General features: G+C 35.7%; 1 protein-coding gene across 5 annotated transcripts in view; it reads right to left on the bottom strand.

Moving 5' to 3' along the window:
• Positions 1 to 24,045, bottom strand: part of GSK3B (glycogen synthase kinase 3 beta) — a 234,089-nt gene that overhangs the window by 30,908 nt on the left and 179,136 nt on the right. For 3 of the 5 annotated variants that reach the window (XM_021068185.1, XM_021068182.1, XM_021068186.1), the window contains exons 8-10: positions 19,666 to 19,761; positions 9,573 to 9,611; positions 6,555 to 6,741 (exon numbers count right to left, since the gene is read on the bottom strand). In XM_021068185.1, the coding sequence (XP_020923844.1) occupies positions 6,555 to 6,741; positions 9,573 to 9,611; positions 19,666 to 19,761 (322 nt within the window). 5 annotated transcript variants of the gene reach the window in all.

Raw genomic sequence — 24,045 nt, 5'->3', positions numbered from 1 at the left:
GGTGTAGGTGCAGATATGGCTCAGATTCCGAGTTGCTGTGGCTGTGGCACAGGCCAGCAGCTGCAATTCTGATTCAACCCCTAACCTGGGAACTTCCATATGCTGCAAGTGCAGCCCTAAGGAAAAAAAAAAAAAAAAAAAAAAAGAGAGAGAGAGAAACTGGTTTAAAAATCATTGCTACAAAGATATGGAATCTCCTAATTATTGTAAACAATGAATTACAATACATTTTATAAATAAGTAGTCTTTAACACCTGCTTTTGCTGCCCACCCAATTTATTCTCAATCTCCTATTTTCCACCACTTCCTTTTCTTTAATACAATCCTATACAAAATCTTTCTCTGATCCTTTCTCCATTTCCTTTTGTTTTCTCTTAGCCTTCCTTTGACTGTCCTGTTTTCACTTGCTTTCTGGAGCCCCTTTTCTATCTCATCACTGCTTTCCCCATGTCCAGGTATTCTTGTCCTGGTACCCCAAAGTGTCTACAGTCTGCCTGAGTTGGCATGTTGCTCTCTGGATGTCCCAAATATCCCGTTTTAACTCTCATTTGAGCAGTCTCTCCTACTTTTTGTCTAACCAATAAGCCACCAATTCTCCTTACCTCCCCACAAAACCATCATTCCCTCAGACAACCCAGCTAAGGGGTACAGCAGTAGACTCTTCAAACTAAGTCACATTAATGTAAATGGTTGATAATCTTAACTCACAGCTGCTCAACCCACATCAGGGGGACAATGCTTACCAAAATAATCTTACTTGGTAAAATCTCATACAAATTGGATAGGAAATTGGGAATGGGAATGTGTGTGGTGGAATTCGCTAAAGACGACTCATCTTTAAACATGCAAAACCACCTACTTCCAAATATATTCAAGTCTTGGAATACAGGAATTTGTAAATAAAGAGAAACTGATCTCTGCTGAATTTCCTGATTCTACCTGCTTCCTAAGGTCAATTCTGTCCAACCTTTGGGATTTCATGACTGGTGGAAAGGGAGAGGTGAAGGTCTGCCAAAGGTCTGCCCTTGCTTCCAATGCCTTGATGCAGACAATACTGTCAGTCTGGGGATCCTAGAACACTGAGGCCCCAGGACCAGAAAAAAGGAGAAGTGTAATAGTCTGCTGAATATGGATCCAAAAGGTCTGAAGGATTTTAAAGTTTTCTGTCCCATATCTGTTCTCTCTCTTCTCCCTATAGCTGACTACAGAAATACTTGTTTTGATTACATGAAAGTAACAGTAATTACCATCTATGGCTATTTACTCATGGTACAGAAACAAACAGCAAATTGCAGTTAGCTATAAGCTTTACTATATTTTACTCAAGTGTAAAATCTCCATAGTTCCATTCGTAAGGTAGGTTTACCTTACTAATGAAAACAACAGTACCAACTAGAGGGAACATTAGAAAAGCCCAATACGTACTGGTTGTATGGCTTAATAAATATTGTATATATTTAATGTGGCATGTATTACTCACTCTACTATATGCAGATCAGGGATTATCTTTAGTTCATTTGAGGGAAGTAGTATAGACTTCATTGAAAATTTGTTGTGAGGGAGTTCCCATTGTGGCTGAGCAGAAACAAATCTGACTAGCATCCATGAGGATGAAGGTTGGATCCCTGGCCTTGTTCAGTAAGTTAAGGCTCTGGTGTTGCTGTGAGCTGTGGTGTAGGTCAGTGGCTACATCTCTGATTCGACCCTAGCTGGGAACCTCCATAAGTGGCGGATGTGGCCCTAAAAAGACCAAAAAAAAAAAAAAAAAAAAAAAAAAAAAAAAAAAAAAAAAGACAAAAAGAAAAAAGAAAAAAATATTTGTTGTGAAGATGGAGGAGGGTTTTATTCTGCCTACCACTGAACCTCACTAATGACCAACCCCCTTTCCCTCCTGTACCCTGCCACACCACCCCGGGCAGCAATGCTTCAATGCTCTCTAGCTACACAACCAACTGAAAAGTTGGTTCTCTTTTTTCAACCTCTTGAATTACCCAGTTTTATTCTAATCATCCATTAATTGCTATTAATTAGTATGTGTTATGAATCTCCATCTAGAAAAGTTACATCTTTGCTTAGTAAGTAAGATCACCATTTGCAAAAACTGCTCCAAAATCTTGGAGGATCAAACAGAGTAACATCAAACAACACCTCTTCCCTTATACAAAAACACTGTACGAGAGTAACAGTGATCTAGAAGGACAGGGAGAAAGTACTACTAGGTGGTCACAATCTAAGATATAGGAAGAACTAGGACCTAGGAAACAGGGATATAACACAGGAGAGAGGTGCAGGGGTATGACACAGGAGAGAGGTGAAAGGACTCCCCAGAATGTTGGTACAGGGGGATCCCATATTGATAAGAAGGGAAACAAGAGAGGTGATCTCTCTCCACCATAGGAGCAAGAAAGTGACCACCTGCAAACCAGAAAGTGGACCCTCACCAAACACGGAATTTGCCAGCATCTTGATCTTGAGTCCCAGTTTCAAAAACTGTTGAGAAATAAACACTTGCTGTTTAAGCCACCCAGTTCACAGTATTCTGTTATGGTTGCCAGAGATTAAGACATGATACAGTGAAATATTACACTGCCATAAAAAGGAATGAAATTCTCATAAATGCTACTACATGGATGAACCTCGAAAATGCACAAGTGAAAGAAGCCAGACACAAAAGGTCACATATTATGTGAATCCATTATATAAAACATCCAAAATAAGTAAACAGAGACAGAAAGTAGGTGGTTGCCAGGGAGAGGGAGGGATTAATGGAGACTGAGTGCTTAATGGGATATGGAGTTTTCTTTAGGAACAATGGAAATGTTTTAGAATTGGGAGAGGTGATAGCTGTACAACACTGTAAATGTACTTTATAAATACCACTGAACTGTTCACTTTATTTATTTATTTATTTATTTTTGGTCTTTTTGCCTTTTCTAGGGCTGCTCCTGTGGCATATGGAGGTTCCCAGGCTAGGGGTCTAACCAGAGCTGTAGCTGCTGGTCTACGCCAGAGCCACAGCAACACCAGATCCGAGCCGATTCTGTAACCTACACCACAGCTCACGGCAATGCTGGATCCTTAACCCACTGAGCAAGGCCAGGGATCGAAACCGCAACCTCATGGTTCCTAGTCGGATTCGTTAACCACTGAGCCACGACGGGAACTCCTGAACTGCTCACTTTAAAATGATTCATCTTATGCTATGTGAATTTTATCTCCTTTTTTTTAAGCTTAAGAATTCATAAAATAACAAATTTAGTTTTGAATTTTATTTTCTTTAGTAATAATGGAAAATTATTAGCCAGTGACTGAAGAATCAAATGCAATTACTTCAAAAATGGTGCATGTCAATAGTGAAACAATCCTGGATTTTAAAATCTGATCAAATAAAAGGCTTAAGTAGTATCTCAGTTTTGATCAACACATTTCTTAGATTCCGCATGTAAGTGATCTTATATATTTGTCTTTCTCTTACTTATTACTTTGTTTAGTGTGATAATTTCTAGGTCCATACATGTTGCTATATAGAAATGGCATTATTTTGTGAACACATCTGAAGAGTATCTATCAAAATATGCCTCAATTTAAAGAGAATTACTCTCCAAAACGTAGTTATCTTATACACATTTGGGTTTCTACCAACTTGCTCAGTTGACAGAAGCCTTTCTTGATTTGTGTATTTTGAGAAACAAAGCACTTGCTGGAGATGATACTTAGTGTGAAAAAAAACCTCAATCAAAGTTCCCTTCAAAGTTTGGAAAATTTTAAAGTTACCTGACAGAAGTGATGAAAAAAAAAAAGAGGCAAAGAAATTTGGCACTGATTTAGTAGTTTCTGGTGCCAAGACCCCACAGTTGAAAATGCTGGATGTCACTGTATACAAAAGCCTTTCAGTAAATCATTATATTGTGCAGACAATAAACATATATCTACTGTACAAAAGGAAAAAAGTATCATGTTACATAAATGGGTGCATGAAGAACTTCCAATGGCAGCCTCTTACAGAGTCTTCAAATAGTCCTTCATAACCAAAATGTTCATCAACAGAGGAATGGATAAAGAAGATGTGACACATATACAATGGAATATTACTTAGTCATAAAAAGAACAAAATAATGCCATTTCTATATAGCAACATGGATGGACCTAGAAATTATCACACTAAACCAAGTAATAAGTAAGAGAAAGACAAATATAAGAGATCACTTACATGCGGAATCTAAGAAAAAATGATACAAAAGAACCTAACTACAAAACAGAAAAGAGACTCAGATTTCAAAATCAAACTTATGATTACCAAAGGGGAAAGGTGGGGAGAGGGATAAATTAGGAAGTTGGGATTAACACATGCACACTACTTATATAAAATAGGTAACTAACCAGGATCTGCTGAATAACACAGGTAACTCTACTCAATATTCTATAATATTGTAGTCAATATTCTTTTCCCATATAGGGGAAGAAAATGGGTATGTGTACATATATAACTGATTCACAATAAAATTTTTAAAAAGGTACTTCATATCAAAAACTTTAGGTGATATCACCTAAAAAACCATATAGATAGTTCAAAAAGTAGCTCTACTGATTTCAAAGACAAAGATGTAAAATAAAAGATGCATATAATCTGAATAAAATCACTATGAAATTTGAGGTGTAAAAAAATAAAATTCCTAAATTAATATTAACTTTACATAATATATAATTTTAAATATATTCGAGTTAACAAAAAGAACCCTTTGGGGATCTTCTAAATGAGAAAATAGAGCATCATTTTATATTCAAACATTATCAGCGTCAGCATAAGAAAAAAGACTAAAAAAAAGCTACATCATAAAATGCTAAAAGCTAATTATTTTGAATGCTAAAAGTAATTATCTTGGAATTGTGATTTTAATTTTCTTTATATTTCCTCTGCGTTTTCAACATCTTCTTCCATCTACATGTATTACTCTTGATTAAAACAAAAGCAGTAAGAATTAAAAATAAAATTTACTTTCTCAAGAGGTCCAAAACTTATATGACATGGAATAAAAAAAAAAATCTCTGCTCTGGAAGGGGCCAAATCTGCTGCCAAATTGGAATAATCTTATCTACAATATTTGACATCATTCAGCTTTTTCCTGATAATGAGATCAATATTTTGAAATATTTGAAACAGTTCCATTGTTATCAACTGAAAACTTACTCATTGATTCTTCAGTATTTTTATTTAGGTTCTATGTATGCCAGGAGCTATTAGGTCCAAATAGGTACTGCCCTCTAATTTTATTGCTATTTTCAATTTTATAATATGGAGAAAGAACATATGTCTATTCTTTTCTTTAGAAGATAGTCTTGGAGGTATTTTTAGATAGCTCTCAGGAGTATCTTAAGTCTTTACTTTTCCAGGCTCTACATTCAATTCTGCTCCTTTATATATCCTACCTGTCATTCATTAACATTCTTCTTAAAGAGGCATAGCCAGGACCTAAACCAACATTCTAAATGATCTTTGATCAGCCCTAAACAATCAAAATTAATAGTTCCAGGATATATGAACATTTTTATTTTATGACTATAGACTGCATCAGCATTGCTAGTAGTTATATAATATTGACAGTTTAAGATTATAGTCAACTGAATCATCCAAATCTATTTTACTAGCAACTCATATTTTCCAAATTGACAGTTTAAGCAGTGCACTTTTCCACAATTTTAGAAAAGTTTAAACATGGGGGAAAATCCCACTTTATAACAAAGGAAATATATTTATTTTCTCATAAAAGAAAGCTCTCTATCTCCCTTCTATAGGTCTATGACTAATCGATCAGTCAAAACAAGCAAGCTATTTATTCCTTATTTTATCTATAGGGGATTGTACACTTTTAATGTTCAGTTTAAGAAGAAAATCGTATCGTCAGAGGCAGTGTGGCTGATGAATGAATGAAAAACAAAAACAGAAATGGTGAAGAAACGACTATACTGGAGCTTCTTAGAAACCACCAATGCACAAACTCAGTTGTCCTATTAATGTTTTCTCAGCCGCAATGATGCCAAGTTCCAGAAGGGCTGAGAATTTTTCTTCTACATCCCTTACATAAGTTCTAAGGAGTTTAGAGGACTCTAGTTTTTCCCATTTGTATGTTAATTCAAGTTATACAAATATAGGCACTAATTTATTTCCAGGTTGAAAAACTTGATATAAACCTTTTGGAAGCAAGAAATTTTAATATTCTAAGTTTCAGATACAAATCTGAGGATTAAACTGTACAAGAGTCTAATTAGTGATAAACCTCACCCACTGAAATCTCTGTAATCTTTCCAAAGCCAAGATTTATCACAATCTGATAAAAATTAGAGAAGCTATGACTATTTGAAAAATTTTACCTGCCACTATTTTGTTGAAAACCAAACAAGTGGTGGACTAATAAAGTAATTAGATAGGATGCTTCCTACCTATATAAGTACTTAATATGCCCACTTTCATCCTACACGGATTTTAAAAGAGTATCACTTTACACACATATGTAACCTTCCTAGAACTGGTGAAAGAGCTCAGGGTTAGGAGTTACCTTGAGTGGTGAAGTTGAAGAGTGCAGGTGTGTCTCGCCCATTTGGTAATTTGACATTTGGGTCCCGTAATTCATCAAAAAATGAATGCGCACAAGCTTCCAGTGGTGTCAATCGGGCAGTTGGTGTGTACTCCAACAGACGGCTACATAGTGCAATGGCCTCTGGGGGAGTTCGGGGCCGGAAGACCTATAGTATAAAAAAAGAGAAAGTACAATTATTACGATTATGATTATTATTTTGGCTGCGCCAGCAGGATATATAGAAGTCCCCAGTCCAGAGACTGAACCTGGGCCAGAGCAGCAACCCAAGCCACTGCAGTGACAACACCAGATCCTTAACCGCTGTGTCACAAGGGAACTCCCAGAAAGTAAAATTGATATTTTATTGTAAGAATCTTAGCAAGTTATCCTCTGAGTACTGAGTTAAACTACATAGAAAAACATGCCTGCATCTGTGAATGGAATGTTTTAGAATAAAGGGGTTAACTGCATGCTATTTACCACACTGGGGGGAACTGCTAACTGAAGATTATATGAGAAAAGCTCAGAGAAAAAACTAGGGGAAATAGAAAAAAAAATCTACATATGCTAATCATAAAAGCAGTACAATCAAATGTACACAAAATATGACCATCACTAAAGAAAAGTCTGGGCTCTGGAGGTAAGCACAACTAGAAGGATATAAAATTAATTTTCAAGTTTTGAAAATTTGCAACAGATAAAAGGTTGCCTCTTTTGTGTGATTTTTTTTTTTTAGCAGAACAATTGTTGATAATGGATGGCACTGTTCGAATTTGGCAATTAATACCTTTTAAAAAAGAAAAGCTGTTTACTCTTGGCCTATAAATGTTAATGCTTTGGTATTAACTCTTGAATAAACAAAGCCTATCATTATTTGAAGAAATTCTTGAATACCCAGAACTTCACAAAATGTCCAAAACTGTTTTACCATGTATGTAGTTGTTATCATGAACAAAGCCAATTTACTCTCATTTGAATAAATATTCTAGGATTTTAATCAGGAAGAGATCCCTTAAGAGCCATTAACTCACAGAAAGAGAAAACTGAAAACTATACTGAAGCAAAATGCAAATAAATACATTTGCTTAAGAAATAGAAAGCTTACTACTTGTGTCTTAAAACTCCTAATAAATACATAAAGCCATGAAAAATATAGTGTGCTCTAAATTATGGACAGTTAAAGACTAAAAGCAGAAGAGGAAAAACAGAAATAAACATAAGCAGATGGACCAACAGCCTTTGAAGCTGAAGAAAAATAAAACATATATCCCTCGATAGGCAGGAAATAGAATCAAAGAGAAGGTGTAGTAATGGTGGTGGTGAAGGTTGTCAAACACATTAAGGAAACAGATGTGTAAAAATGGAGGGAAACAGACCAACAAGTAAGGAAAGGACATATATAGACAGTGACAAGGCGCGGAGAAGCCTGAAAGAACAAAGTTCCTCAATAAGAAAGGCTAAACTGGCTATTAATATAAGTTACTCAATATAAGTTATTCAGTAAGAAAGGTTAACTGGCTATTCACCTAGGCTGGAAGTAGGAGAACTGACTACTACTATAGAACTCATTAGATTTTAAGAGTCTTATTTCTAAGAGTATGTTTCACATTGAAAATCTTTTTTTTTCTTTTGGTTTTTACGTAAAGGTTATGAACATTAGAGCCCTTAGTTAATTTATCTGGCTATGTTAGAAAACCCTCTCTGTAAGGTCAAAAACTGCTTAATCTTTATTGTTCTGAATAATTAGGAGAAATTCTTGAATATTCTTCAAAGAATTAAGTTATTGTATTATTTTGATCCTCTACTGTTCTTGGTTATTTCCCCTTCTCTTGCTCCCCAGCCAGATCCATATCAAACTCAATGTAAAAGAAAATAATCAGTATAAACATTCAGAAAATTTTTCATAAAAATATTAAGCACTACTGATTTTATCCCTGAGGGCAGTTTGCATTTATTTGACGTATATGGTTTTATTTCGCTAACTTGTCTAATAAAAAATGCTTCTGCCCCAATATGGAAGTATATAAGTAGAATTACAAGTACTACTACCAAAAGTAGAAATGAATAACTTCTAACATTGAAATGTAGGATAGCTAGACAGTGAGTATATTTTAAATGAAAACATTTCATGTTATATTAATGAACACTTTGTGTTAAGCCTATTAAAAAGCCAATTGTAAGGTTATTATCGATTATTTAAAAAAAAATGTCATCCGTATCTTTTTGGTTTCTTACTGGCTACAAGTGACCATCCATGTTGGTATTAAGACACACATTAGCTTGTTTTGCCAGGGAATCCTAACTCATGGAATCAAAGAGATAGAAACAATAAAGAAAGAATTGATTCCAAGAGCCTACATTAAAATCAAGACAATCTACCTTTAAAAAAATGTATCCATTACTACTTTAAACTCTGAGAGATTACTGATGAGAGTACTCTAAGGATAAAGATTAAGTGGAAAATTATGTGGGGTCAAAACTCAGCATCCCCAGAAGTTCGGATTTCTGACCATATAAAACAGGGTGTGGTAGCATGCAATGTCCAAAAATTACAAGCCAAACTAGAAATTGCTCTTCTGAATTATTATTGCATCTGAAGAAAAGGAAACCAGTACCTATTAAGATTTGGCTTTTCACAGTTAAGTTTCTGAGGCCATTTCATTCCTTACTCATTTAAATTGCCTAATACTCAAGAATCTTTGTTCCTGTGGATCTTTGTCAATATTTATTATTGAAAAAATAATAATTTCCAAACCCCACAATTCCTAAACTTCAGCTTAGATATCAATAAGTCACCCAGGAAACTGACAATCTAAACAGACCATAAGCAAAACCTATACCATATACAGTGAGTGAAAACAGAAAGCACAGCTACCTACATTGTTTTTTTACTGTTACATTTCAAGAATGAGTAACTATTTAGTATTTCAAAAAGTTTTTCCCCCCAGTTTTTCAGACCTGCCCTGAAATTTTGGGAAAAAAAATTTAAATACATACCCGCACTCCTGAGGTGAAATGTCCTGTTCCTGACGAATCCTAAAGATGAGAATGCAGTGAAATAATCCAAACAGGGGAAGTCAATCCAAAAGAGAATAGTCCAGCAAGGAAAAATATATCCAATGTTATAATTCATGGTGTGGGGGGGGACATAGAAAATGTTTATACAGTTATAAACTTTAAACATCAGTCTCCACAGTTTCAAGTCCAAGTTTTAAAAATTATTTCACCACAGTGTATGCAAAAAAATTTTGATTGCGCAATGGTGAGGCACAGTAAAGAAACATTTCAATTTTAGTTTATTATGTTCCAATGCCAGTGCATTTATTAAAAAAATACAAAACCAAAAAAAGTTAAAATCAAAATGAAATCTAGAAGTAAAGTTCCCAAAGTAAAGTGTTTGGTCTTCTACGACCTGGATTCATCATCCATTGACATGGCTGGGAGAGGGCATATTAGCCTGCTTTTAAAGACATGAGTTCCCAATATGCTAATTTTCTCTATTAATGGATTCCAGTATACAGTATAAACATTTTACTGCTAAATTATTAGTGATGAGAGGAAAAGTAATAAATATATTTAATTCATGTTACTATAGATTTTAAGCCAGATATTTTCAATTTGTGTGAGCTAAGAAGGATCAGGCCACCGCGGATTATTCTTCATTTTGGATTGACTTCCCTGCTAAAAGATATTTACTGACATTTCTCATTATCTTAGGACTCTTCAGGAAATTGACATATCACCTCAGGAGTGCGGGTATAAACTTACTTTTTCTATTGTGGGCTTCGCCCCCTCATACCCTTGCACCCATTACTTAGGAAAAATAAAGACCATTCTTTGCTTTTTGGAAAAACTCACTGAAAAAATTCTTTATCTTTGAACACTACAAATTCAACACAGTTCCATCTGCAAATATGCCCAATTCACCCACCAAAAGCTAAACAAAAATATATACAATAAACGATACAACTAAGGGACAGTCACAGTTATAGGTGACATGCATAGTAAAGTACACCAACACCTAGGCACAACGGAGCCAAATATGCAAAAGGGGGTAGTAGGGTCTATTATGTCTAGGTATTGAGAACAAAAAATGGCAGAACTCACCAGTAGCTGTGAATTCCCTTGGCTATTCTAAGAGAATTTAACATTCTTTTAGGATAGTTTCCAGTGGGGGAATTAAATGTTTTGCAAAAATAAATAATCCGCGGATTACTTTTAGTCTGCAGACTAAAATTTAGTACACGGATTAAAATCCGGCCCATCAGGATAAAAATCTCTCTGAGCTAAAACACAACCAAGTGGACAAAAATAGAAAACCAGACTAAAAAAACTGAGAGCACAGAGTTAGACTGGACTGGGCCAACTAACAATTAGTGCGCAGACTAAATATGGCCAGCCAAGAATGTTAGCAAGGCCATGAAGAGCCCAAAACACCCTCTGTAAAAACTAAAACCAAAAGTAAATAAACAAAACAAAACAGAACAAAGCAAAAAATAAAGAAATTTTAAAAAGAAGGAAAACAAAAGAGAAAGGAAAAACTGAAAAGAACCAAAACACTGACATGAACTTTTAAGCGATTCAAATACTACCTCACCTATGCAGCAACTCATTTTCTTAAATTGAAACAAACTCTCATCACAAATACTAGTCTATAGAAGAAACTAAGAAAAAAAAAAAAAAACCCTCATTTAAAAAAAAGTCTCTGTGGTACTGAACAAATGCAAATAAGTCCTTAACTGAAGAACTACTCAAAATAAATTTGCATTTGGATAACTTAAAAAGAACAGAGGCAATTTTCTCCTTAACATGTCCTAGAAGAAATTTTTGCTATCAAACATCAAATTTCAACCTGGAACTAATTATTATGACTGAATCTTAAGCCCCTTAAAATTACCATTTATAAATGGTCATATGTACCACGTCACGGCCTATGGCTGAATCTCATAACATCAGCTCTCAACAATTCCACTGTATTAAACGGCCAAAAAGAGTAACAGAAAAATGCCTACAGGCAATGATAATTAATCTAAGTAGAATGTAGAACAAGTGCTGTGCCTGTTTCAAAGAGCCACTCCTCCCAAGTTTTCATTGTGATAAATGTACAATACATACACAAAATACACTAGCATCCAATGTTAAAAACCGATAAACCATGAACACTCATGAAGGGCAGCCCCACTACTGGCTCTTAAGTAATCTATTAGTCACCTAAGATTATTTGCAATTTGTAAACCTAAATACAGGACTAAAAGTGAGACAATGCCATGGATTTGTTGATTAGCATTAATTAACCAAGAAAAGAACTTAAGTTTACTAAAGTGCTCATGTGCAGTACATAATTCATAAGAAACACAGACATCCTTTCCTTAGCCATGACAGAGCCAGCATTCAATAAATTTTACCTGCATCACCTAATAGGCTTTTATGGTGTTTTCCTGAGCTCTAATACACACAGGAATATCATATGTGTGTTGATATCAGCATTTAACTATGCAACATCATTTGTCCCTCTAACCTCATTTACTGATAAAACTATTCTATAGAAGTATGATTTACCAAATATCCACTATCCAATTTAATCTTTCATTGTTCATAAAATGGTTACTATAGTCAGGTTGACCTAAGAAGACAGGAATATTTCCCTTCATTCATACATTATTATCTTAAGGGACAGTCCCCTAGAGCTACAACAATTCCTAACTTTATCAACATTGAAGCAAATCCAAATCCTCCTTCAACAGTCTCAACCCTGCCATTCTCCCCAGTCCCTATCACCTTTAAAGGATGCTTCCTTTCCCTTCCATCACCCACAATGGAGATCTTCCTTATAATACCTACGGCATGTGAAACACCTTTGAACACCCACAGCACATAGTTAATATATGGTTATACACTTTTCAATACTTTTATCAATTGAGTCAGTTAATTCACTTCTAAGTTTTTCAAAGAGGACTATATATTTTAGTTCTTTTGCATTCTTCATGGCATCCAGCACAGTAATAATTATATATAAGTGTTTTAAAGAACAAATGATAGGGAGTTCCCGCTGTAGCTCAGCAGAAATGAACCCGACTAATATCCATGAGGTTAAGGGTTCAATCCCTGGCCTCGTAAGTGGGTTAAGGAACCGGCATTGCCGTGAGCTGTGGTGTAGGCCTGCAACTGTAGCTCTGATTCGACCCCTAGTTGGGAACTTATATATGCCACAGGTTGAGTCCTAAAAAAAAACAAAAAAAAAAAAACAAATGGTTAAGTCAAAGATGGATTTTTGTCTTATTTTTCAATATACCCTCAACTCCATCCTCTGCTCCCCACAACTCATCTTGAAACTTATGTCTTAGTATTTTTTCTTTTTTGTATTTTTCTTCTCACATATGAATTAACCACTCTAGTACCTGGATTTTATTATTTTATTTTTTTGTCTTTTTAGGGCCACACCCATGGCATATGGAGGTTCCCAGGCTAAGGGTCCAATCCAAGCTATAGCTGCCAGCCTATATCACAGTCACAGCAACATGGGATCCAAGCCATGTCTGTGACCTGCACCACAGCTCCTGGCAACACTGGATCCTTAACTCACTGATGGAGGTTAGGGATCAAACCCAAGTCCTAGTCGGGTTCATTAACCTCTGAGCCACGATGGGAACTCCTCTAGTACCTGGATTTTAATGTGCAAGAGTTTTCAAAGAAATGAGAGTAAAACAGCATAAATAGAAAAGTGAGATCTATTCACAAAGGAAAATGGATGTTAGAGAAGCAGTGATTATTCCAGTACTAACAAAGATGCTAGAGAACACAGTATATTTATGAGACACTTGATAATGTATTAGTGGAGAATAGTAGGCAGAGGGGGTTGAGTAATAATACAGAAATTGATTACCTAAGCAATTGAACAAAATGGATGGCAAGCTTAGGAACCAAGAGAAATTGCCAACACAGCTTAATGTTTTCTACAATACATGTGAGCAAAACAAGTAAGGTAAGAAAGACCAGAAAAAGTAGAGTGGACCTGAAAAAAAAAAAGTTGAACAGCAATTTTTGTTTTGTGCTTTCTAAGCCCTTCTAAAGGCATTTTTGGTAATGTGTGAAACTATAGTAAAAATAGGTACATTTACCAAGTGAAAAATCTTGTATTCAAAGGCTTAAGCAAAAAAAAAAAAAAAAAAAAAGGATTATGAAGAGAGTCTTAAAAAAATACATACATACATATATATTTTTTGTTGTTGCTGTTGTTTAGCTTTAAGCATAGAGGATAATAGAAAATAATAACTAGTTCAGTTGGTCTGATTCCTTTGATGGCTGAAATGTCCTCAGAAGTCAATTTCCTGCTTATTTGATTAGCTAGTTGGAAATACTAGTATTTGTTTGTTTTATAGCATGTTCTAAGAAATCATGTAAGGATGGATTTTTGAAGATAATGCTTTTTGGGGTACTTAACCAAAGAGTCATGGTCCTCACATATACTACAGACACTTAACTATTAAGCAGACTATCATGTAGGCCAAAAAATTAGCAACAAACATTTTGAGGCAAATGAAATTCATTTTATTATTACTATTACAAAAGAGAAATCAGAAGCTTCTATAATACATATTGTATGATGTGGTTGGTACTACTAGAGTTATGCACTGGGAATAATCGTGTAGAGCTTGTATAATTAGACAATTTTTCACAGGAGAAGTGAGATTTGAGGTCTTGAGAAAAGGTCAAGACTTGGTAAGGAGAAAAGAAGAACATTCTAAATGAAAAAAAGACACTAGCAAGAGGCAGAAATGAATGTGGCTTCTCTAGGGAACAGTTAAGTGAACAGTTTGATTAGACCAAAAAATTCAGCATGACTGCATGATCCCTTCAAACTGAACAGGACACCTCTCTCATATGTACCTAACATATTAAATAGCCATAGTTCAGTTCAAAGAGACAGGACCCTTTGGATTCTTCTCTACTTCCTTCCACTAACCAGATATCATTTATGAATTCCATTACTCTAAAAGAATATGTAGATATCTGTGTTACCCAACTTCACAGGATTGTCTGTTACTGGAATAAAGGGGGAATACTTGTTTTAACTTTTAAACAAAATGTTAACAGAATCAGGTTCAAAATAGAGAATGAACATATATTTATTATATACTTATTACAATATAACCTTATTAGAAACCCATAATCCACCCTACCTAAGCACTAATAGGGCTGCACCTGCAGCATATCCAAGTTATTGGGCTAGGGGTCAAATTGGAGCTGAAGCTGCAGGCCTAAGCCATAGCCACAGCAACACTGGATCCAAGTGCATCTTTGACCTATGCCACAACTTGTGGCAACACCTTAATTTACTGAGTGAGGCCAGATACTGAACCTGCATCCTCAGTGATTCTAGTTTGGTTCTTAAGCCACTGAGCACAATGGGAATTCCCTGAATACTAAGCTTTTAAATTCATTGCCTAAATATATGCATTTATGGGTGGAAGAGCTGAAGACCTTGGGAAAGACTGGTTAACTGACTAGATGCCTCAAGAAAAACTAAAAGCAGGACAAAGAACTAAATCTCTTGCTTTCCTGGAAAGAAAAAGCAGAAATGATTAGGAATAGAGTGATAGGATAATCTGTCATCCAAACCCAGACAGTAAAGAGTGTGAAGGAACATGCAGTTGGGACTCTTGCCATGGGCATAGTAGTACATCAAATATTCTTAAAGGCAATGAGGAATCAGAGAAAAAAACTTAACAGGAGTAACAGTATCACATGTGCTTTTTTTTTGGCTGCACCTGTTGCATACAGAAGTTTCTGGGCCAGGGATTGAACCTGTCCCACAGCAGGGACAACGCTAGATCCTTAAACTGCTGCATCACAAGAGAACTCCAAGAGGACGTTTTAAGAAAGCTAACTTTGACAGTAATAGGGATGTGAAAGATAGGAAGGAGGGCAATCAGTTAGGAGGTAGGAGGTTGTTTTTAACAATTCTACAATATGATGATGGTCTAAACTAAAGTCAGGGCAGTGGATATAGAAAGGACAAATCATAGAACTACACTGGAAGTACAATCTTTACATTTATTCTAAACTAAAATGAAATAATCTTTTATATGCATACCTTATTTTCAAAAGGATCTGGAGAAAAAGACACAATGGCTAACTGTTACCTTACAAAAGAAAAAATCTTAAGTCACAAACAGTGGGAGCAGTGCTTAAACTGGATCCTTATTTCATGCCTAACAAACTGTATTTAACCAAATCTTCAAGTACTAAATGCAGAATTTAAGCTTCCTCTCTTCTTCCAACCAATCTCCAATCTCAATTTACTTTTGTTATCACTTCATTTTGCTTCCCATCAGGCTTTTTTCTTTTAGGCATACAGCATTCACCAAAGGGGAGGTATTTTTTCTCCCCACACTCACTCACAGTATTGGTCCCTGTTTCAAAACATTAATACATATTTCCATTACAACTTAAACCACAAATGCTTTTTCTTTTCTTGTTTTGTTCTCCAGGGCTGCACCTGAGGAACATGGAAGTTCCCAGGCTAGGGGTCTAATTGGAGCTGCAGCTGCTGGCCTATGCCACAGCCACAGCGACGTGGGATCTGAGCAGTGTCTGTGACCTACACCAGTGTCTGTGATGCCAAATCCTTAATCCACTGAGCGAGGCCAGGGATTGAACCCACATCCTCACGGATACTAGTCGGGTTCGTTACCATTGAGCCATGACACGAACTCCCACAAATGCTTTTTCAATGAATTTGGTTGTGCTGGCCATTAAGTAATAGTCAAGGGCATTTTACTGGATTTCTAAATTCTCAAGACTTCTGCCACAAATCACACTGAGACCATTTCATTTTTTTGTTCTTCTGCTTTCTATCTTACATATCTGAATACTCTCACCTCAATGTTTCCACAGAAAACATTTTTGTTCTTGATTTTTATGTCTGCCTACTTTTTTGAGACTAAAACTCCTAGTTCTGGGGAAATAGTTGTACTACATACACTACAGCACAGGTAACAAAGGTTTACATGCTCACAGCTTCAGGAAACAGGGCTAAAGTGGGTTTTAACAAAAGACCTCAATAAAAACAAAGTAGCTTTTTGTCTCCAACTGCCATTTACCTGCCCATCAAAGGAAAAAAGTTCTCCAGAGAACAACATTTTGTATGTTTAAAAATAACTCCACTGGCTGCCTAGCAAAAGAAAGCTTTTCTCAACTTGGTGTCCACTATCATAACAGAGGGAGAGGGGAACAAGATCCTTCTAGTAATTTAAAATTTATTTTCATTTTGATAGTAACTAATTTTTTAAAATCAATATGAGTATATTCTGGATCATCTAGATGACAAAGTAGTGGTTTGGAATTTCTGAGTCTAAATTTGGTTTTGTGTTTACAACCACAATAACACCAACCTATATTTGTGCACTGAGAAAGTGATATAAATGTACAATTATACAATAAATGCATTTGTACCAAGTGAGAACCAAATTACGTCACATATATGAATGAAGAATTCACAGGCATTTGAAGAGACAAAGAAGGTGGGAGAATTTGAGTTATTATTCTACACATGGTACAGGAATGGAAACCCACGTAAAACAAATAAAAGGGATTTTTTTTTTTTTGGGAGGGCATACCTGAGGCATATGGAAGTTCCCAGGCTGAGGAGTAGAATCAGAGCTAGAGCTGCCAGCCTAGGCCACAGACACAGCAACTCAGGATCCGAGCTGTGTCTGTGACTTACACCACAGCTCATGGCAATGCCAGATCCTTGACCCACTGAGCGAGGACTGGAATGGAACCTACATCCTCATGGACACTAATCATGGATACTAGTTGGGTTCGTTTCCACCACACCACAATAGGAACTCCAAATAAAAGGGCTTTGTATAGATTATTCAAGTTTGAAAAACATTAACATGTGATATAGAAACATCAAGAACACACAAGAGAAAAGAAAGGTACAAAGTATGCAAATTCATCACAAATCTTCTGTTGCCTGGTAATTATAATAGATCATTCCTTGAGGAAAATGCAGAATATGACACAAACTAATAATGGTGGCAGTCTTGATTTAAAAAAAAAAAAGGATAAGGGCTGCTAAATAAGATCTCATGCCTTCATTTCAGCATTATGTTGCTCAGAAACTCTGTATCAGGGGGTCATGTGATGAACACTTAGATTAGATTAAACCCAAAAGAGCTTTTCTTTTCTTTTTCTTCCCCCCACCCCCTCCACTTTTTAGAGCTGTACCCATGACATATGAAGTTCCTGGGCTAGAGGTCAAATTGGAGCTGCAGCTGCTGGCAATAACCACAGCCACAGTCATGCAGGATCTGAGCCATGTCTGCGACCTACACCATACCTCCCGGCAATGCTGGTTCCTTAACCCACTGAGCGAGGCCAGAGATTGAACCTGCATCATGGATATTAGCCAGGTTCATCACTGCTGAGCCACAACAGGAACTCTTTACTTTTCTTTCTTCATAACAAATAACATGCTTTATTAAAGAAAATAGGGAAATATGGAAAAGGAGAAAAAGAAAATAAAATCACCTACACTCTTCTTACCCAACCTACTGTTGGCATTTTGGAGTATTTCCCTGTATTAATTCAATACACCGAATTTTCTTTGCTTTTTGTTTCCCTTTAACATGGCTGAAATCATAGTATACTACAAATCACTTACTGTAAACACTTCAACTTGGAGTAACTTTGCTGGATGCAAACTGCAACGCAGCCTCTAAATCCAAATAGACCATGTAGGATTCTCTGAGTTTAGAACCAGTGAGAGACCCTAAATATCTTCTGATCCAGAGTCAAAACAAACTGTAATTAAAAAGATCAAAGAGGAAACTATCTTGATCAGAGAAAGCTACAATCTATAATTCTGGCACCCAAAATACTACTAAGGTCTTTGATTCTAAATAATAAATTATTAGTAAGAAGAGGATTATCTGAAGGTGAGGTGAAGAGAAGTGAATATAGTGATAACTTGAAGGAAAGTAACTTGCATCATAATACAAGTTAGAGAGAGAGATACTTCGAATCTGGGATGTAAATTATTGCACCTATGGCTATAAACTACTTCACCTCTTATTGGCTTTGTCACAGCTACCTATGGAATCGTGTATAAGTCATTTGGTATGTTTAGCTAGAGTATGGGAATCTGTAAAATGAGTGATCCACTCTAGTATAAACCCTATTGAGATTCTTTTAAACTGATACGAAAACATCTTTTTCATAAAATCTCTCTAAAATCATTTCAATTAAGTATCAAAGCAAAAAATAAAAAGTTTTCTTCTAAGTTAGTACTTATGCTCTTAGAATTGATTCCATCTAAATGCTGAGGTTAGGCATTTCCAATGACTAGTACATCCTGTTGACCTATCAATTGCTTTCAATGTATACTCTTAGTAAGATCAAGTCATTATTTTATTCCTGTTCCCAAAACACAAACAGGAAAGTAAATGAGAAGAAAAACACAAAATGCCATCTATAGGGAGTCCTGTTGTAGCTCAGTGGTAACGAACCCAACTAGTATTCATGAGGACGAGGATTTGATTCCTGGTATCACTCAGTGGATTAAGGATCTGGCGTTGCCATATGCCATACATACAGCCTTAAAAAGCAAAAAAACCATCTACAATAAGATCTCTGTATTAATAGTTTAAAAAGAGAATAAAAAATATATATAAAATGTACATCTTCATATGCCATATGGTATTGAACCCCTAACTATGTAAAGGTATAAGCACCTCTATGTAAAGAAATTACTTCTGAATTTTAAGTAGCCAAAATTTATATACAGGATCCTGCTCCTAATCAAATTCTTTATTTGACTGCTACATATATGTACTACCCCCGCCCTATAAATAAAAACCCAAGCTGGAAACTTTCTACAGGAAGTCAATGAGGATGAAACTATATGCAGTCAAAGAAAAACTGAAGTACAACTACACAACTACTTTTATTTGCAGAAGTGCTATTGCACTTTTTACTCTGGCAGCTATCTAGTCTCAAAATAGTTTAATTTAAGAACAAGGAGAAAACCAAATACTAGTTAACTACTGGTTAATGCGCTTTTAAAAAACTCTTTTTGACTTACCTTAGTCCAAGGATGTGCCTTAATTTGAGGGAATTTGAATTCTGTGTAGTTTGGGTTCATTTCTCTAATTTGCTCCCTTGTTGGTGTCCCTAGGACCTGCATAAAGAAAGCATGTTATTGTCATATTTTTCTTCACACTTTCAAATAGTCTTTATGTTTTAATGTATTGGATTCTCTGGAAAAAGGAATTCCAAAGTTGTAAAATATGTTAACTCATTAAATAAAGCAAACGTTACAAAATATTTTAATTTCTGACTACAGAACCCATGCTACACTATCCTCTAGACTTTTACGATAATAATAGTGTTAAATCAGGGTTGTAAAATAAAGATAACTCCAAAATATTCAAGTAAAAATCAGGTATCTTCATTTTGTCTAGAAAAACAATTCATTGCAATGACGGCATGTGAAATGAAAATATCTTTTATCCATTTAGTAAAGTAAGCCAAAAGTTTTATTAGCAATGAATAAATATGAGACTCTTATTCAAACATGGTCATCAATAATCCCATTCAATCACTGAATAATAAGTGAGTATCTCCATGTACCAGGAACCACACCATGAAGTATGAAGGATACAAAGAACAAGAGGTTTCCTCTATGAAAAACTTACATATTTGTGTGCGGCAAAAAGTTTAACTATAATACAAGATGAAAATATCAAATACTTCATTGACTCCAGAGCTGTATTAGGCACTAGACAAGGAAAATATATGGATGTGGCTGCACAAAACAGGTGTTGGGAAGAAATATCAAAAAATAAAAGGAGCACTTTAAAGAAAGATGGCATTTATGACCCATCTTTATAACTCTAGGGCCTGGTATAAAACAAGTTTGTTGAAATAAAATATCAAGTCATTTACGATTCAAGCATAACTTCACAGAAGGAATAGAATGTAATGATTAAGTACTTGATTTGTGGTGAATAATCAGGGCAAAGTAAGAGTTGTTTCTAATTCTCTAGACTTCATTACAACTTCAGAACTTAAAATATTAAGTTCTATTTCTCAAAAGACACTTTTAAGAAAACAAAAGTCAAGACTGAGAAAACATTTGCAAAACATATTCAAAGGACTTGTATCTTGAATACACTAAGACTCTTTATAATTCAAAAAAGGTTTGAATTACAGACAATAAAGACAATGCAATAAAATGGGCAAAAGATATGACCTGACACTTCACCAAAGACACAGAGATGGCAAATAAGCATATGAAAAGATGATCAACATTACTGACCATTATGGAAATGCTAATTGAAACTATAAGATAACCACCTACTAAAAATCTAAAATGAAAAGGACTGATTTTATATACATAATAAGTGTTGGTGAGAATGTAGAGCAACTGAAACTCTCATCCAGTTCTGGTGGAATTGTTAAAGAGTTAAATATATACTCATCATTCTCACTCCTAGGTATTTACCCAAGAGAACCAAAAGAATGTGTCCATACAAAGACTTGGATACTAATGTGCATAGTATCTTTTTGCAACTGCCAGTAAATGGGTATAACTCAAATGTCCACGAACAAATGGTAGTATATTCATACAATGGAATACTACTCAGTTAAAAAGAAAATGAATAATTATACAGAGCAAATGAAGCCAGACCAAAAAAAGTATCTATTGTATAGCTTAATTCATATGGAATTCTAGAAAATTTTGTGCCTATAGTGACAGAAAGAAGATAAAAGGTTCTGAGGGAGTGGAGGAAAGCATTATAAAGAGGTACTAGGAAATTTTCCAGTTATATTTCCAGCTATACAACTTTCTTTCCTTCTTGTAGTCAAACTTCAGCTTTACAGAGAGAAGGTGTAATTAGGAAGGGAAATCTCTGGTCTCTATGGATGTAGCTATCAGACATTTATAATTCAGGAATTATCTATACTTAAAAAAATATGAAGGCTAAAAGGAATCTTAGCTTTTATTTTTAAATAATAAAGCAAGCCCTTACATTCTGTACTAGACCCTTGATGAAGTGTGTATGTGTGAAAATATTGGGAAAAAGGGAAAGGAGTGGGAAAAAAAAGAGAGTGAAATTTTTGATACTTCTGCCCCCTAAATGCAACGCCATTTGATTCTTTTTTTTTTCTTTTGTCTTTTTGTCTTTTCTAGGGAGGCACCTGAGGCATGTAGAAGTTCCCAGGCTAGTGGTCAAATCAGAGCTGGAGCCACTGGCCTATGCCAGAACCAGAGCAATGCGGGATCCAAGCTGCGTCCGTGACCTACACCACAGGTCACAGCAACGCCGGATCCTTAACCCACTGAGCAAGATCAGGGATCGAACCCGTAACCTCATCGTTCCTAGTCGGATTCGTTAACCACTGAGCCACGACAGGAACTCCCATTTGATTCTTTTAAGTGCTAAAGAAAAATAACAACCTAACCAAAGCCATTTCTGACAAACCCACAGCAAATATAATCCTCAATGGGGAAAAACTGAAAGCCTTCTCACTCAAATCTGGAACAAGACAGGGATGCCCACTCTCTCCACTGCTATTCAACATAGATTTGGAAGTCCTAGCCACAGCAATTAGACAAACACAAGAAATCAAAGGCATCCATATAGGAAGAGAAGAGATCAAACTGTCACTGTATGCAGATGACATGATACTATACATAGAAAACCCGAAGGACTCAACCCCAAAAATACTTGAACTGATTAATAAGTTCAGCAAAGTAGCAGGATATAAGATTAACATTCAGAAATCAGTCACATTTCAGTATCCTAACAATGAAATATTAGAAAAGAAATACAAAAATACAATACCTTTCAAAATTGCACCTCACAAAATCAAATACCTTGGAGTACACCTGACCAAGGAGGTAAAGGACTTATATGCCAAGAACTATAAAACTTTAATCAAAGAAATCAAAGAAGATGTAAAGAAATGGAAAGATATTCCATATTCATGGATTAGAAAAATCAACATTGTAAAAATGGCCATACTACCCAAAGCAATCTACAGATTCAATGCAATCCCTATCAAATTACCCAGGACATTTTTCACAGAACTAGAACAAACAATCCAAACATTTATAGGGAACAACAAAAGACCCAGAATCGCCAAAGCAATCCTGGGAAACAAAAACCAAGCAGGAGGCATCACTCTCCCAGACTTCAAGAAATACTACAAAGCCACAGTCATCAAAACAGTGTGGTACTGATATCAGAACAGACGGACAGACCAATGGAACAGAATAGAGAACTCGGAAATAAACCCTGACACCTATGGTCAATTAATCTTTGACAAGGGAGGCAAGAACATAAAATGTGAAAAAGAAAGTCTATTCAGCAGGCATTGCTGGGAAACCTGGACAGCTGCATGCAAAGCAATTAAATTAGAACACACCCTCACACCGTGCACAAAAATAAACTCAAAATGGCTGAAAGACTTAAATAAAGACAGGACACCATCAAACTCCTAGAAGAAAACATAGGCAAAACACTCTCTGACATCAACATCATGAATATTTTCTCAGGTCAGTCTTCCAAAGCAATAGAAATTAGAGCAAAAATAAACCCATGGGACCTCATCAAACTGAAAAGCTTTTGCACAGCAAAGGAAACCCAAAAGAAAACAAAAAGACAACTTACAGAATGGGAGAAAATAGTTTCAAACGATGCAATGGACAAGGGCTTAATCTCTAGAATATATAAACAACTTACACAACCCAACAGCAAAAAAGCCAATCGACCAATGGAAAAATGGGCAAAAGACCTGAATAGACTGTTCTCCAAGGAAGATATACAGATGGCCAACAAACACATGAAAAAATGCTCAACATCTCTGATTATTAGAGAAATGCAAATCAAACTACCACGAGATACCACCTCACACCAGTCAGAATGGCCATCATTAATAAGTCCACAAATAACAAGTGCTGGAGGGGCTGTGGAGAAAAGGGAACCCTCCTGCACTGTTGGTGGGAATGTAAACTGGTACAGCCACTATGGAGAACAGTTTGGAGATACCTTAGAAATCTATACATAGAACTTCCATATGACCCTGCAGTCCCACTCTTGGGCATATGTCCGGACAAAACTCTACTCAAAAGAGACACATGCACCTGCATGTTCATTGCAGCACTATTCACAATAGCCAGGATATGGAAACAACCCAAATGTCCATCAACAGATGATTGGATTCGGAACATGTGGTATATATACAAAATGGAATACTACTCAGCCATAAAAAAGAATGACATAATGCCATTTGCAGCAACATGGATGGAACTAGAGACTCTCATACTGAGTGAAATGAGTCAGAAAGACAAAGACAAATACCATATGATAGCACTTATAACTGGAATCTAATATCCAGCACAAATGAACTTCTCCACAGAAAAGAAAATCATGGACTTGGAGAATAGACTTGTGAC

This window comes from Sus scrofa, chromosome 13, assembly GCF_000003025.6.
Source record: "Sus scrofa isolate TJ Tabasco breed Duroc chromosome 13, Sscrofa11.1, whole genome shotgun sequence".
NCBI lineage: Eukaryota > Metazoa > Chordata > Mammalia > Artiodactyla > Suidae > Sus > Sus scrofa.
Note: the sequence above shows the minus strand (reverse complement) of the source record. Positions and strands in the feature narration are given on the sequence as shown.